The sequence below is a fragment of the Salvelinus sp. IW2-2015 genome, linkage group LG33, assembly GCF_002910315.2.
Source record: "Salvelinus sp. IW2-2015 linkage group LG33, ASM291031v2, whole genome shotgun sequence".
Lineage (NCBI taxonomy): Eukaryota > Metazoa > Chordata > Actinopteri > Salmoniformes > Salmonidae > Salvelinus > Salvelinus sp. IW2-2015.
Genome location: NC_036872.1, coordinates 34,595,611 through 34,610,804, shown reverse-complemented (window position 1 = coordinate 34,610,804; position 15,194 = coordinate 34,595,611). Strand labels below are relative to the sequence as shown.

The window sequence follows — 15,194 nt, the reverse complement described above, 5'->3', positions numbered from 1 at the left end:
ACACGACCCTCTTGGAGAGCATCAGACAGACGCGGCTCTCTTTGCAACAGATAAAACAGAAACAATGCACCAGTCACTGGAGGGAGAGAGAGACGGACTGGAAGCACGCCCCCTTACGGACAAGTAAGCAACCAGAAGAGACGATGATGTCAGAGGTCCTGTGACGCTCTTAATATTTAGAGGTTAGTTTGATTTAGCTCGTTCACACGCTTGGTGGGTGGAGCTCGAACTTTAGGAAGGGTGGAAGGGTGTCACAAGAGCAAACTCTGCCTGTATGGTATGCTGGTGAGCTAGACCAAGCACACCTGGTGTGTGTGTGGGGACTGTGTAGTTATCAGTTACGATAGCAAGTCATGTACGGAGTTTGGTACAGAAATGGTTATTCCTTATCACAATATTATGGCAGTATTCTTACAAATCAATCATGAAAGTACATAAGCACTTTTTAAATGACATTGATTTTCGTTTTTGATTTTCCTATTTTCAATGTAGAAAACATTGTATCTTATATAGGGACCCTTTTACTGCTCATTCTGGATGTTTTCCCCATTTTGTTTTATAACATAACATTTCTTATTAACAGTCTAGAATAGTAAAGGAATTGAAGAACCTATATAAATTRTTCCATGCCCCTACAGTATGTCGCTCTATTTATATGGTATCTGGATATTTATTTTATATCTGTCAGTGTTCTTAAGCTAATGTACAATCATTCCCTATTTCTGACAGGATTTTATGAATTATTGTACATTACAGTACAATGATCCTGATTTTCAAAGCGGTTTACCGTGGAAAACCTATGTTGTTTTGCACAATAAGAGACAGGCACAGTAAAAGTGAAAGTTCACTACAAAATTAAAGTTTGTTATATGTTTTCAGATGTCAAAAGTAATCTAATGTAAAGATGAGTTGGAGTTAACTATCACTTGAAGTCTGTTAGTATGGCCAGTACATGGGCTTGGAGTACAGTGTTGCAAGCTGGATTCCAATATGTCCTTTCACTTATACAGGAATCACTTGTACAGTAAATGTAGTATTGTGTGTGCTTTAGATATAGAATCATTATTTAAGGGTTAGGAGATGTATTTATGTTTTATTTAAATTTTTTCGATACTGTTGGACTAATATGTGTGGTTTTATCATTGTAAATAGTCTAACACTTTTAATCCTCATTGTTTTGTTACAAAAAAAATCTGGGTCATTATTACAGAAATGATAACAAGAAGGACTTGAAATACTTTTGCACTAAGCTCTGTGGTCGTTAAGAGCATTATAGCATGACCCTTTAACCCGAAACTTAAACTATACAATAAAACAGACTACAGTATTCACAGCACAGTATGAGTCAGTCTCCATACATTCAGAGAGAGGTGTTATAAACACAATATGAACTTAGTTAAGTTTGCAAAGTTTAAGGTTCATTGTCATTGTAAATGATACAATATACTTTGTCCATTTAGATGGAATTTTTGGGGGTGAAGCCAGCATACAAATACACACAAAAAGAGTACACCATAATACATGCGTTTCCTGACTGTATGAATACGATTAGGTTGTTGAGAAAGTTTGTTATGATGGAGGAAAGGCAATTGATACTTTGATATCAGGACTGAAGTTTTTTAAGATATATTTCTTGCTGTGTTTGAGATGTATAGTATTCCAAAGTTTTCCGTTGATTTACTGAAAGTGTAGATAGAATATGTTTGATTCTAGCCAGGCCCCCACAGAAAGGGACTTTACAGACCTGGAGGACTAAAGAAGACTACAGTTGATCACCATGGAAACAATGAGCGTGTACAATCCCATCAGTCACCATATAATTAGAATCCATAGAAAATCTGTTTGTGGTTTTTGAAGTTTATACTGTAGTATAGAAAGGGGCATGCAAACACAAAAAGCATTGTTTTTAAATAAAGCTTGCCAAACCAGATATGTTTTCCTACACRTAGATTTCCGACCTGTGTGAAGTATCACACCTAGAAAATTAATCTGATGATAATATTCCCCGCTTCTTTTTTGTAAGCATATCATTTGATATCTTTATATGGAACCATGCATGTTCTCCAGACCTATCAAAAACCTCTGTTTACTTTATCATGTTTTTAATTCATTGTGAAAAGGTKAATTTTCTACTATTTCTTATTATGAAGTCTGTGTACTTCTCTACCATGATGTAAAATATGAAACAATAAATGCTACATGCAGCAGGGAACATTGAAATGGATAAACACTCCTGTTGTTTGTTTGAATCACAGAGAAGAAGGATCCCTCAGTAACAGCATTGCTGTTAATCATTATTAACAGGATGGTGGCGTTGGTTGTGGTAACACATGTTCAGTATTGATTCACTCTAATGTTGACAATGTACACAGTTATGAAACATAAACCAATAGAAGTAAAAAGATAAGATCACACCAGTATCATATAAAAAAGACTACATAGTGCTATAAAATTCTTAAAGCCACGGCCGGTCCTGTCCCTTCCTCTGTTTGCTGAGSTGTGTCTTTTACCGCCTGTCTCTGGTCCATATGCCCTGGTTCTGAACCACCTCCTGCAGCAAGTCAATAAAGGTGTATTCATTATCCAGCAGCAGGTTGTCATCACTGGGAGAGCCTCCACTAGGGGGATCACCACTACGTTCTCTTCTCTCGCTGCTGCGACTCTTTGGCACCCCCTTTGGGTTGAATTTGCCTCMACTCTGGGAGCTCTGTCTGAAGAAAACTGTGGGGTTTCTTGAGGTTTGTTCTCRAATTCTTCAGGCTTTTCTGGAGCAGGAAGGATCCGGGTCTGGGTAAGGACCTCACAGGACATGAGTAGCATTGACCAAGCTTGACAAGGACACACTTGACTCAATTGAGGGTTCAGCATTGTCCAGTTGGACTACATCATGATCTGGAGAGATTGTTTCAGAGCCCGGTCTACTCTTGAACTCCTCACCAGTCTCACCCCTGTCCTCTTCTGGGGGTGAAGATTCCAGAACAATGGGTGATGGTGAAGATTCTAGGACACTGACAGTAGTGTTGCCATTTCACCTTCGACCTCTTGGTCAGGATCAGGTGATTGGTTGTCTGCTTTGACTTCGATCTCTTGATCAGGATCGGGGTCGTCTGATTGGTTTTCTGTTTCACCTTCGACCTCTTGGTCAGGATCAGGTGATTGGTTGTCTGCTTTGACTTCGATCTCTTGGTCAGGGTCGGGGTCGTCTGATTGGTTTTCTGTTTCACCTCTTGAACAGGGTCACGATCAGCTGAGAGATTCCCTGTTTCATCTTCATCCATCGATTGGTTCTCTCTTTCATCTTTGACCTCTTGGACAGGGTCAGGTTTAGGGTCAGTGAAGAGACTCAGCCCCCTCTGTGTGGCGTTGTGGACCTGCCACTGAACCAAGATGGGGGAGACCTTCACTATGGCCTTCTTTGACCTTTGTGGTGGTCAGGGTTAGGTTTGGCAGAGTCAGGGGCAATAGTCAGATAAGGTATGATCTCTGTATCCTCAGAAGCCTGGGTTGTATTTCTGCTGCCATTTTGTAGATTCTAAGTCCTTTCATCATCACTTTCATGTTCCTGACTCGCTTCATCAGTAAGATCATCTTTTCCTGTCAGGTTTCTATCTCCCACCTGGACTCATTACATCCTGGCTCTTTGCTGCTCTACCTCTGACGTCTTCATATATTCGTACAGGTTTTCTCCACCCTGTTTAGTTCTCCATCAGTCTCCATTCTGTGTAGTTTTCTATCAGTCTCCACCATGTGTAGTTCACCATCCTGTGTAGTTCACCATCCATCCTGTGTAGTTCTCCATCCTGTGTAGTTTTCTATCAGTCTCCARCCTGTGTAGTTCTCRARCAGRCTCCACCCTGTGTAGTTCTCCACCAGRCTCCACCCTGTGTAGTTCTCCACCAGCCTCCACCCTGTGTAGTTCTCCACCCTGTGTAGTTCTCTATCGGTCTCCACCCTGTGCAAATGTATATGTAAAAATAAATCAAACTTATTTATATATGTATTCAGACCCTTTGCTATGAGATTCAAAATTMAGCTGTTTCCATTGATCATCCTTGAGATGTTTCTACAACTTAATTGGAGTCCAATTCAATTGATTGGACATGACTTGGAAAGGCACACACCTGTTTACCTGAGGTCCCACAGTTGACAGTGCATGTCAGAGCAAAAACCAAGTTGTGAGGTCGAAGGAATTGTCCATAGGGCTCAGAGACAGGATTGTGTTGTGGAAAAGATCTGGTGAAGGGCACCAAAACATTTCTTCAGCATTGATGGTCCCCAAGAACACAGTGACCTCCATCATTCTTAAATGGAAGAAGTTTGGAACAACCAAGACTCTTCCTAGAGCTGGTCGCCTGGCCAAACTGAGCAATCGGGGGAGAAGGGCCTTGGTCAGGCAGGTGACCAAGAACCCGATGGCCACTGACAGAGCTCCAGAGTTCCTCTGTGGAGATGGAAGAACCTTCCAGAAGGACAACCATCTCTGCAGCACTCCACCAATCAGGCCATTATGGTAGAGTGGCCAGACAGAAGCCACTCCTCAGTAAAAGGTACATGACAGCCCGCTTGAAGTWTGCCAAAAAGGCGCCTAAAGGACTCAGACCCTGAGAAACAAGATTCTCTGGTCTGATGAAATCAAGATTGAACTATTTGGCCTGAATGCCAAGTGTCACTTCTGGAGGAAACTTTGCATCATCCCTTCGGTGAAGCATGGTGGTGGCAGAATCAAGCTGTGGGGATGTTTTTSAGTGGCAGGGACTGGGAGACTAGTCAGAACTGTGAAAAGAACTGTGCAGCGACGCTCCCCATRCAACCGGACAGAGCTTYAGAMGATCTGCAGAGACGAATGGGAGGATTGTGTGTAGATTGATGATCAGAAATAATAATTTGATCAATTTTACAATAAGGCTGTAACCTAGTAAAATTASTAAAAAGTCAAATGTGTGAATACAGGTTTTTAGAAATGTATTATGAATAAAAAACATATCACATTTACATAAGTATTCAGACCCTTTACTTTTTTGTTTTGGTACCCTTACCCAGATCTGTGCCTCGACACAATCTTGTCTCTGAGCTCTGCCGACAATTCCTTTGACCTCATGGCTTGGTTTTTGCTCTGACACGCACTGTCAACTCTAAGAACTTATATAGACAGGTGTGTGCCTTTCCAAATCATGTCCAATCAATTGTATTTACCACAGGTGAACTCCAATCAAGTTGGAGAAACATCTCAAGGATGATCAATGGAAACAGGATGCACCTGAGCTAAATTTCAAGTCTCATCGCAAAGGGTKTGAYTACTTCTGTAAATAGAAATAGGTAGAATACTCACTATTCACGATGATCTACCTCAGAATGTAGCCTTGCATGACAGACTCCTATGTCCTTCTAGAACATGTAGTATTTACACAGAACTGAGGAGTAATTCTACCACAGATGTGGACAGAAAGCTGAGCGTTTGACAATATGTGCTGTTCTGTGAATACATGACACTCAGAGAGCCACTTCAAGAGAATGAACTGCCCGTTGCCATGGTATGTGTATGCATGACTGCAACAGTTTACCATGGTTATGAGTGCTGCATGCCATTGAGGCATGGCTGGGAGATCACCATTGTTCCAGTTGAGTGGTGGAGGGAGAGACAGTTCACACTAGGGAGGCCTGGAGGATTGCAGCACATCCACCAACTCCCTTATAGTGACGRGATCTGGGTTGAAATTCATTATATTCAGTCTTTTTGGCCCAGCCCCGGTGGAACAAGTTTGGAACACCTAAATGATTTAAGTGAAACGTGCCTTCAATAATCCCTAGGTAACTGGTGTGGGYTGAAAACAAGGCATGCAAAACTATACTTTGAATATGCTAGTGTCTCTGAATAGACGAGAACATACACATGTACAGTACCAGTCAAAAGTTTGGACACATCTACTCATTCAAGGGGTTTTCTTTAGAATATTAGTGAAGACATCAAAACTATGAAATAACAAATATGGAAACATGTAGTAACCAAAGACATGTTAAACAAATCAAAATATATTTTATATTCTTCAAGTAGCCACCCTTTGCACACTCTTGGCATTCTCTCAACCAGCTTCATGCGGAATTATTTTCCAACAGTCTTGAAGAATTTCCCACATATGGTGAGCACTTGCTGGCTGCTTTTCCTTCACTCTGCAGTCCAACTCATCCCAAACCATCTCAATTGGGTTTAGGTCAGGTGATTGTGGAGGCCATGTCATCTAATGCAGCACTCAATCACTCTCCTTCTTGGTCAAATAGCCCTTACACAGCCTGGAGGTGTGTTTTGGGTTATTGTCCTGTTGAAAAACAAATGATAGTCCCACTAASCGTAAACCAGATGGGATGGTGTATCGCTGCAGAATGCTGTGGTAGCCATGCTGGTTAAGTGTGCCTTGAATTCTAAAGAAATCAATGAGTGTTACCAGCAAAGCACCTCCACGCTTCACTGTGGGAACCACAAATGCAGAGATCATCCACTTACCTACTCTGCGTCTCAGAAAGACATGGCGGTTGGAACCAAAAATCTCAAATTTGGACTCAGACCAAAGGACAGATTTTCACCGGTCTAATGTCCATTGCCTGTGTTTTTTGGCCAAAGCAAGTCTCTTCTTATTGGTGTCCTTRTTGGTTTCTTTGCAGCAAATCAAGCATGAAGGCCTGATTCACCCAGTCTCCTCTGAACAGTTGATGTTGAGAGGTGTCTTTTTTTTACCTTTATTTAACTAGGCAAGTGTTAAGAACAAATTCTTGTTACTTGAACTCTGTAAAMCATTTATTTGGGCTGCAATCTAAGGTGCAGTTAACTCTAATGAACTTGTCCTCTGCAGCAAAGGTAAAACTGGGTCTTCCTTTCCTGTGGCAGTCCTCATGAGACAGTTTCATCATAGCGCTTTWARWTTTWTTTAAATTGACTGCACTTGAAGAAACTTTCAAAGTTCTTGAAATMTTCCGCATTGACTGASCTTCATGCCTTGGTCTTTTACCAAATAGGGTCATCTTCTGTATACCACCCCTACCTTGTCACAACTCAACTGATTGTCTCAAACGCATTAAGGAAAGAAATTCCACAAATTAACAAGGCACACCTGTTAACTGAAATGCATTCCAGGTGACTACCTCATGAAGCTGCTTGAGAMAATGCAAAGTGTGTGCAAAGCTGTCAAGACAAAAGGGTGGCTACTTTGAACATTCTCAAATATATTTTGATTTGTTTAACACTTTTTGATTACATGCTTCCATGTGTTATTTCATAGTTTTGATAACTTCACTATTATTCTACAATGTAGAAAATAGTAAAAATAAAGAAAAACCCTGGAATGAGTAGGGGCATCCAAACTTTTCACTGGTGSGGAACTAACAAACTGTTGGTGATGTAGGCTGAAACGTGTACAGAAAGTAAAATGTGAAAAGACAAATGAGAACAAAAGATTGAAATGTGTTTTAATAACTTTAAAAATTTATTCKGTTTCAGTGCTTCCATTTAAAAATAAATAGATGGTATGATCTCAAAGAAATAGTKAAATGAACAGGGATGGGAAGTACACACACAAATAGTGATTAATGACAATATAATATATTAGTAGACAAAAACACTAACATACAAAAGATCTATAAAAAATAAATCAAATGCAGAAAATTTTAATCAAGTACTCTATATATTTTTGGAGACGGCAGTATTAGTGAAAGAAGGAGGTTATTTTWGTTGACTGTCACCCATTCTTAAATCTTAGTGTTTGGTTTCAGTTCAGGAAAGGTTTCTCAGTTTGGAGTGCACAGGAGTTCAGTTATGAAAAATATATCATCTTCCTTCTGCAATACATTTTGAATGCCCTTTTAAAGTTGAATTCCACTTTCTGTAATCAGTGAGTAAAGTGCACATGCAACACTTAGTTGTTCTTGAGGCCAACATACGGTATCTAATAATAAGCACTTGGACAGAGAGAAAAAAATAAAYTGGTGGCAGTGTTTGTTGACACCTTTCAGGAATGTTCTTTAATGTCGGTAGGTAAATAACTAGACCACAGTCCCACAGAGTGACCCATTATGAATATATTAAATACTGTCATTCAAACCGGTTACAGCAGAACACACACACACTCTTCAGAACAAGAGCATGCAGCTCTCTGGGGGAGGGGAGAAAAGCTGGCTTAGCAGGGTTGGGGTCAATTTCGTAAATTCAGGAAGTAAACAAAAATACAAATTTAAATTTTACTTCCTGAACTGATTGAATTGAAATGGAATGAATTTACCCCACCCATGGTGGGTAGCCGATCACTCATGTGGTAGAASGGAGGGGGTACATTGCATGATAAAAGCSTTTGAAACATGATGAGTGGAGTGCACCTTTATACAGGAAGTAGTGCCTAGTGGAGAGAAATGACTAGCTCTAGCTATACGCCATACCAATTCATGTAATGTTAAGATGAAAAACACATCAGCGCCGATTACTGTATAACCAACCAGTTTTCCATTAAAAAAATAACAAAAACGTACAAAATAAGCATCATGACATCTTCGAAGAGTACCAAAGCCTATTGTTCCCTGCACGTCTTTACCCCCTCGTTTTAAAGGCCTAAAGGAGACTAGATGAGTAGTTTAAAAACAATCGTCACCATTCTACATCCCAGATAGACAGTGCTACGACGGGCTGCACTGCACAAGTTTAGAAGAGTTTGAATAAATAGACAGTTGATAGTAGCAGTATGATGCTTGTAGAAGGCCAGCGGATGGTCTGGGAGCCCAGTAACAAACAGGAGACAGTTGATAGTAGCAGTATGATGCTTGTAGAAGGCCAGCGGATGGTCTGGGAGCCCAGTAACAAACAGMAGACAGTTCAGAGCAGCACATTGGACAGAGTGAACGGGAGAGGCAAAGTTGGCGATGCTTGTCTGGTAGCTAGTTATACTGGAGATTGATTTGTTGCAGAATACTGGTCCTAGAAGTCCTAAAAGAACGTAAACTGGTCATCTCAGGTCAGATTTTGAAGTGGAGAGATTGAGAACCACCTACCCCCTCCAACAAGAGAGGAGGATGGGGGGGTTGAATGGGTCATAGTGTGAGAGAACCCCCCCACCCACTCAAATGGACTCAAACAAGAGAGGGAAGCCGTAGCGTATTTTGCTGTAGCGGAGCTCAACCATTTCAGTGCCAAACCAATAAATACTTCAAGTAAAAAGACATCCACCACATGAAAAAATGACACATGCTTCTCTTAGTCTTTAGAAAAACAGAACCGAATGAATCCATCAACGAACAACCTGAACAGAACACATGGAGATCCCGACAGATGACAATGTCACTGGCAGGCCACCAGTACATGTACCCATTGATACATGCCCCCCCCAGTGTCAACTGAAGGATCCACGTGTCTGGCCATCCTTGATAGAGGGGGAGTTTAATTGACTGTGGACGTCAATGCAGTCTATCCAGCAGAGCATGGTGGAATGGACCCTAGGAGGGGTTCCCCAGGGTGAGTTCCAGGGGCCTCCCCAGATTATTTGCCGCACTTCTTTGGCACAGTGGTTCTTTTGGCCTGCCACAGGTGGTTGTGGATGGTGATGGCGTCTATGCTAACCGACACTGTCTTGGCGGGGATGACAGTGAACTGCTTGCGGTCCGAGCTGTACTTGTAAAGCTTGTCGATCATCTTCTTGCTAATGCTCTTGGGGCCCGTGCCGGTCAGCTTGAGGATCTCCTCCGTGTCTGGGAAGAAGGAGTAGACTCCCCGGAACTGGCAGCCCCCGTCCCTGAACAGGATCATCAGGTGGTGTGCATCTACTCTCTCCAGCTCCTGGGATCAGACAGAGGAAGGAGGAGGAGTCAGAGGAGGAGGAGGGGTGTTAGCACTGGTTCTGGAGTGCTTGGTAATAGCATTTAACAGCACAACTTGTGGAATAGACACCAGCTGGAATGAGATTTTAACCAATCAGCATTCAGGATTAGAACCYCCTGTTTTATAATAGTAAGATGATAATTCACCTCTAGAAGGGTGTTCTTCTGGGGTTCGTTGACTTTGCCAGCGAGGCAGCAATGGGAGATGGCATTGAAGATGATTGGCTTGTTGGACTTGGAACTGGGCTCCCTGAACAGCTTGGGACCTGAGGACAGTGGAAAGACAGGTCTTAACATTAGATGTTAACATACACGGAGACACGAGGAGAAYGTGAGCAGCACAATGGCTTAATGGGAACATTATAGGGGCGTGTAATAGCTTGATATGCTAAAGGTGGTGACTTGTACTGACCAGTGTATTCTGCCATGGAGGTGATGGAAGACGCAGTGGAGCCGTTGTCCCAGTCTCTCTCAGTGTTCCGACTGGCGTTCCGACTCAGGCCTGGGAACGACTCCACAGACTCACCCCTGGCAACGGACAGCAGAGAAAACAAGAGGTTTTAAAATGTCAAACAGAACACACAAAAACTCACAACCACCCACACATTTGGGTTACTTACCGTTGGGAGCCTGGCCCTCCAGAGTTGACGCTGTCTGCCTCGGTGGTGGCAGCGGAGGCCAGGGACAGACTAGAGCCTGACTGGACACTGCTCAGGTTGTCAGCTACAGAGAACCAAAACAGAGACGCTATCTTAGTGTAGCTAACTCTTCCCATTACGCTACTATCGACACACACAGAAATGCATGACCGCAATATCGGCAATATTGTCTCAATGATAATTGAGATGAATAAAATGTGGTCTAGATGAAGGAGAACCAGTGTCAGCAGGGTTTTTCCTCCAGCCCAGCTGGATCAGATATGTTAGTACAGCAGTGGTGTAAAAGTCCCTCTGGGACACCAGTTAGACACCAGTTAGAAACCCCTGGACTAGAAAGTTGTTTCTTACGTGTGGAAGAAGAGCCCTTGGAGGAGAAGGTGTCGCTAGAGATCTCCTCTCTGCTGAACGCAGACTTGGGTCTGTGAGTCTGGTGACTGGGTTTCTTGGGCTTGGTCTTGGCAGTCTTGGGCTTGGCGGGGCTGCCCAGGCCCTGTTCCTCCATCAGCTCCTGCTGCTTCCTCCTCAGATATTGCTCCTTGATGAGCTCCCTACGGGCCTTCTCCTCCTCCTTCCTCATCCTGTCCTCCTCCGCCTTCCGCCTAGGGGGAGACAAACCACAGGCTCAACAACTGCTGCATTTGAARAGACGGAGTCACAATGTATTTAAAATGCATCTCAAGTGTCAACACACTTTAGAAGGTCCTGTGTTAGAATTTTCTCTAACGCAGGGCAGAAGAGGAATGCCGTTGCTCTTGTCTGCGTTTTCAATGAGTCAATATTCAAGGTAAATAYAACAGATAGACTAATGTTCCAAACATGTGACTATTGTGGGAGGGTTGTGGTGGTGTTGCTGTTACGGTAGTGCTTGGACATGGTCTTATCCTACCTGAACAGTAGGTCTTGTCTAACAGACAGTTTTGATTTGGTTGTAGAGGCAATGTTTGTTACCTGGCCTCCTCCCGTTTTTGTTCCGTCTCAGCCTCCAGCTGCATTTTTCGTAGCCGGGCCTCCTCAGTCTTCTTCTGCTGCCTTATTAGAAAAGCTGCTCTCTTCTTAGCCAGTTCATCCTCTGCCTTCTGTTCATCCTGCAGCACAAAAAGTAACGCTTGATCAATACTGGTATCAATTTCCTCAATTCAATACAACTTAATTTATGCCAAACGATTGCCTGCTGTGTATCCTCCCCTCGTCTCCTGCCCTTTTTCTACATTAGTGGCTAGTAAGAGGTACTTTCGATTTTTTCAGTAATGGAGAATTTCATACTATTCCTTTCAAGACAATTTTGTACAACTATAAAAACAATGTAATTTCTTGCCCTGTCCTGTTTGCGGTCATTGAATTTGGTGCTTTTCATGTTATAATCAATAGACCTTCACCCAGACATAAAATGACTGTGAAGCAGAACACATCTTGTCTATATATACACACACAGAATGTAAAAAGACTACATTTCAAATGTACCTTGAAGAAGAATCCCAGGCCAGACTTCTGTTCCCCTTCCTCCCCATCCATGGTGCTGTCCTGCCCCCCGTCGCCCTCCATCMCTTCTGGGTCCTTCAGGTCTGACAGGTCCACCTCGATCAGGGGGGCTTTGCTCCTCGACACCTCCTCCGAGGGGATGTTCTCCTTCCCCGAGCCGTCGGAGGAGTTCAGCTCCCCCTCCCTCAGGGTACTGGACAGGCACGGCTCAAAGGACACTTCTGGGGTGACGACCACTGGGTCGATACGGGCCGCTGTGCGCAGGTTAGCCTCATCGTGGAGCCTGAAGGTGGCACTACGTCCAGGCTTGTCCTGCCCACTGATTGTCTCTCCACCTGCGGAGGGGGTTCTGGAGCTGATGTCGGGGTGGTCTGCCCTMGGAGACCTGCCCCCAGGAAACTGCCTCAGGTGAGGCAGGGTCTCCAGGCTGTGGGAGGGGGTGATAGCCCTGCTTGATGCCAGGCCCGGCCTGCCGTGCTCTTTGGCCAGCTTCAGCTCTGAGGGCTTGGTCCTGGGGCCACGGGCCGAACTCAGCTTGGGGGGTTTCCTGGATGGAGCGGTGCCGGTGGTTGGTGCGCCGCTGCCCAAATCCACAAAGTGGACGGCAGGTCGGGTCTTGGGTTCAGATCCGCTGGTCTTCTCGTTGACTGAGCAGGGAGACGGGACCCTGGGAGGGGACTGGACGTTCTGTTTCATCAGCAGCTCCTGCTGGAGGGAKAGCTGCATCATCTGCTGCTGGATGCTGCCGATGGCGTCATTCAGCATCTCAATGGAGTGGTTACACTCATCCAGGTCCAGCTCTTCATCCAGCAGCAGACCCGGACTACAGCTGCCCTTCTTGTCCACTGTCTCTAAGGCATCTGGGACCGGCGAGGTGGCAGACTCAGTCTCTTTGGCCCCTCTCAGAACGTCCACGCAAGAGTCGTCTTTTGAGCCTCCCCCTTTGTCCCCATTGAGTTCTTCTTTGCAGTAGTCTGTTTTGAGCGGGTGGGGCAGGGTGTCGCTCTTACCCTTCTTGACGATGTGCAGAAAGGCAGCCTTGCCCAGCTTCTGTCTATGTCTGGCTGACAGCACCTCCATCTTCTTCTTCTGGTGCTCGATGGCCTTCCTCTTCTCCTCCAGTTGCATGTGGAGCTGGACCAGCTCAGATGCCAGCAAGTTGGTGCCACCGTCCCCCCGCCCCCCCTGGGGCGAGGAGGGGCTCTGGTCCCTCTTCAGCCTCCAGGAGGTGGGCAGAGAGAGGGGCCCGCTGCACTCGGAGCCGTCTGGGGTGGTCCTTTGGGAGCTGGATGCGCTGGGTCGCAGGTCATGGTTGCTGCCAAAGCGCTGCTGGGCCTTGCGCTCAGCGAAGCTGGTCATGCGTACGCTGCCGCTGGCTAGGCTGCTGGCCTGGGAGTGGGTGCTGAGACAGGGGCTCGAGCGACCGCTACTACAATCATCCCCTTTGTCCTTGTCCCTCTTTTCTTTCACCTTCAGATCCTCCATAAGCTTGGCTGACTCCTCCTCCTCATCAAATGTCTTCCTGGGCCTGGTTGGGTCCTTGGTGGTGAGGGCTTCATCAAGGTCTTCATCATGAGCCTCATCCAGGTCTGGCTCCTGCCAAGGCTTCTGGTCTTCGCTGTCAGAGTGGAGGTAGAAGCCACCTGCTGGAACTCTGGAGTCGGGGTCCACACTGCTTGTGACCATGGGATTGAAGGCCCCCTGTCCCTGGAGTGGCCCAGCCAGTGAGGTCTCAGTAGACAAGTCAAACTCCCCACTAGATGCAGGAGTGTAGGTCCGGTTTAGGCTGGTGGGAGTTTTCCTCCTGGCCGACGCCACAAGTTCAGGTCCCCCTTCTACTCTCCGGATAGAACCCCCTCCCCGCGATCGACCCACCTCCCCGCTCTCCTCCTCCTTGTTCAGGTATACAGACTTCTCTTTCGCCGATTTCAACACAGCAGGCATCAGAGGTTCTAAATAAGAACAATCCTTGGGCTCGGCCCCAGCAGTTTGCTGCGTCTCCTCTCCCTGACTGGGAAGAGAMGCTGACGCGTCTGTCCTCATCACGGCCACAAGCGCCTCCTCCATATTGACGTTTCCCAGAAGGCCGTGACCGTTGACTCGGCGGGGGGTGGGGCTGACTGGGGCACGGCCTACCTGGGCTTGGCCCTGGGGGGTGAGAACCTGGTGTTTGGGGGTGAGGTTGGCTACGTTAGAGGCCAGACTGTCTTTACTGATGGAGCGGGCCAGACTCACACTGTCACCAGAGYCAATGTCAGCATCGCTGTCAGTGGCTGAGATGCCAAATGTGTACGGGTTGAGCGTAGACGTCGGCCTAGAGAAAGAGGGGAAGAAGTGAGATGCACAACATTGGACATCAAGAAGAAAAGGGTTTGTTTTAATTACAAAATGWCCAAATCTCTGAAACATGCATTGATTGTAAAACATTTCAGAGCAAGAAGGGAAGTCAGTGTTATTGTCATAGTACACCTCTGTCTCCTGTCAGACCAAGCCTGCACTGAGCCTCGTGGATGTTTGTTCTCCAAGGAGTTGGAGCGGTTTCTGAGGCCTAGATACACAGACAACATAGATCACACAGCTACCTACAKTGCAGAACAGAAAAGCCATCTCTTGAAATATGAGCTGTAATAATATTCCACTATAATAAAAACTACACAGCCATCAGAAAGGGCTAAATGTAACTTGTATAAAACTATGGATAGTTTTTAGTAGTCTTCTATAGTAACTGATAACTGTGGTGTTGTGTGGTGCCCTCACCTGATCCGTCCTCTGCCTGCTGCTGTCTCTGCCTTAGGGGGAGGAGTGGGTGGGAGAGGCTGAAGGCTTCCCCAGGACCTCCCTTGTTACTGAAAATAATTAAAACGGCACAAGCCACTTAGATTACCTACCAAGTCCACAATAATCTTTTAGCAGTACCGTAGCAGTCAACATTCACGATCCATCTTTGCAGGATATCTCTAAGCAGCAGATCAAATTCCAATTCCATCTTTGCAGGATATATTTTATCCAGGCTGTGTGAATGCATTCAATAGGTCTTAATATATTATTTCTTGGCAAATGTTAATTCATTCAGAAGMTCTTAAGTACCAACACAGTTTTAGGGATTAGCTCCTCTTACACCTTTAGTAAAGCAGATTGACCCCACATTCTCTACAACATTATCGGTCTCGTATTCTCACAGGGAATCACTGGAGATTTTATTGCTTG

The 15,194-nt window shown here is 45.0% G+C and overlaps 1 protein-coding gene across 1 annotated transcript in view; it reads right to left on the bottom strand.

The window, feature by feature from the left end:
- Positions 1-7,452: 7,452 nt before the first annotated feature.
- LOC111958190 (calmodulin-regulated spectrin-associated protein 1-B-like) overlaps positions 7,453-15,194 on the bottom strand; it is a 30,814-nt gene continuing 23,072 nt past the window's right edge. Inside the window, 9 exon segments of the mRNA XM_023979387.2 lie at positions 7,453-9,808; positions 9,997-10,115; positions 10,262-10,377; positions 10,470-10,572; positions 10,857-11,107; positions 11,457-11,593; positions 11,970-14,301; positions 14,457-14,535; positions 14,745-14,833. Coding sequence (XP_023835155.2) covers positions 9,512-9,808; positions 9,997-10,115; positions 10,262-10,377; positions 10,470-10,572; positions 10,857-11,107; positions 11,457-11,593; positions 11,970-14,301; positions 14,457-14,535; positions 14,745-14,833 — 3,523 coding nt within the window. The 3' untranslated portion in view covers positions 7,453-9,511.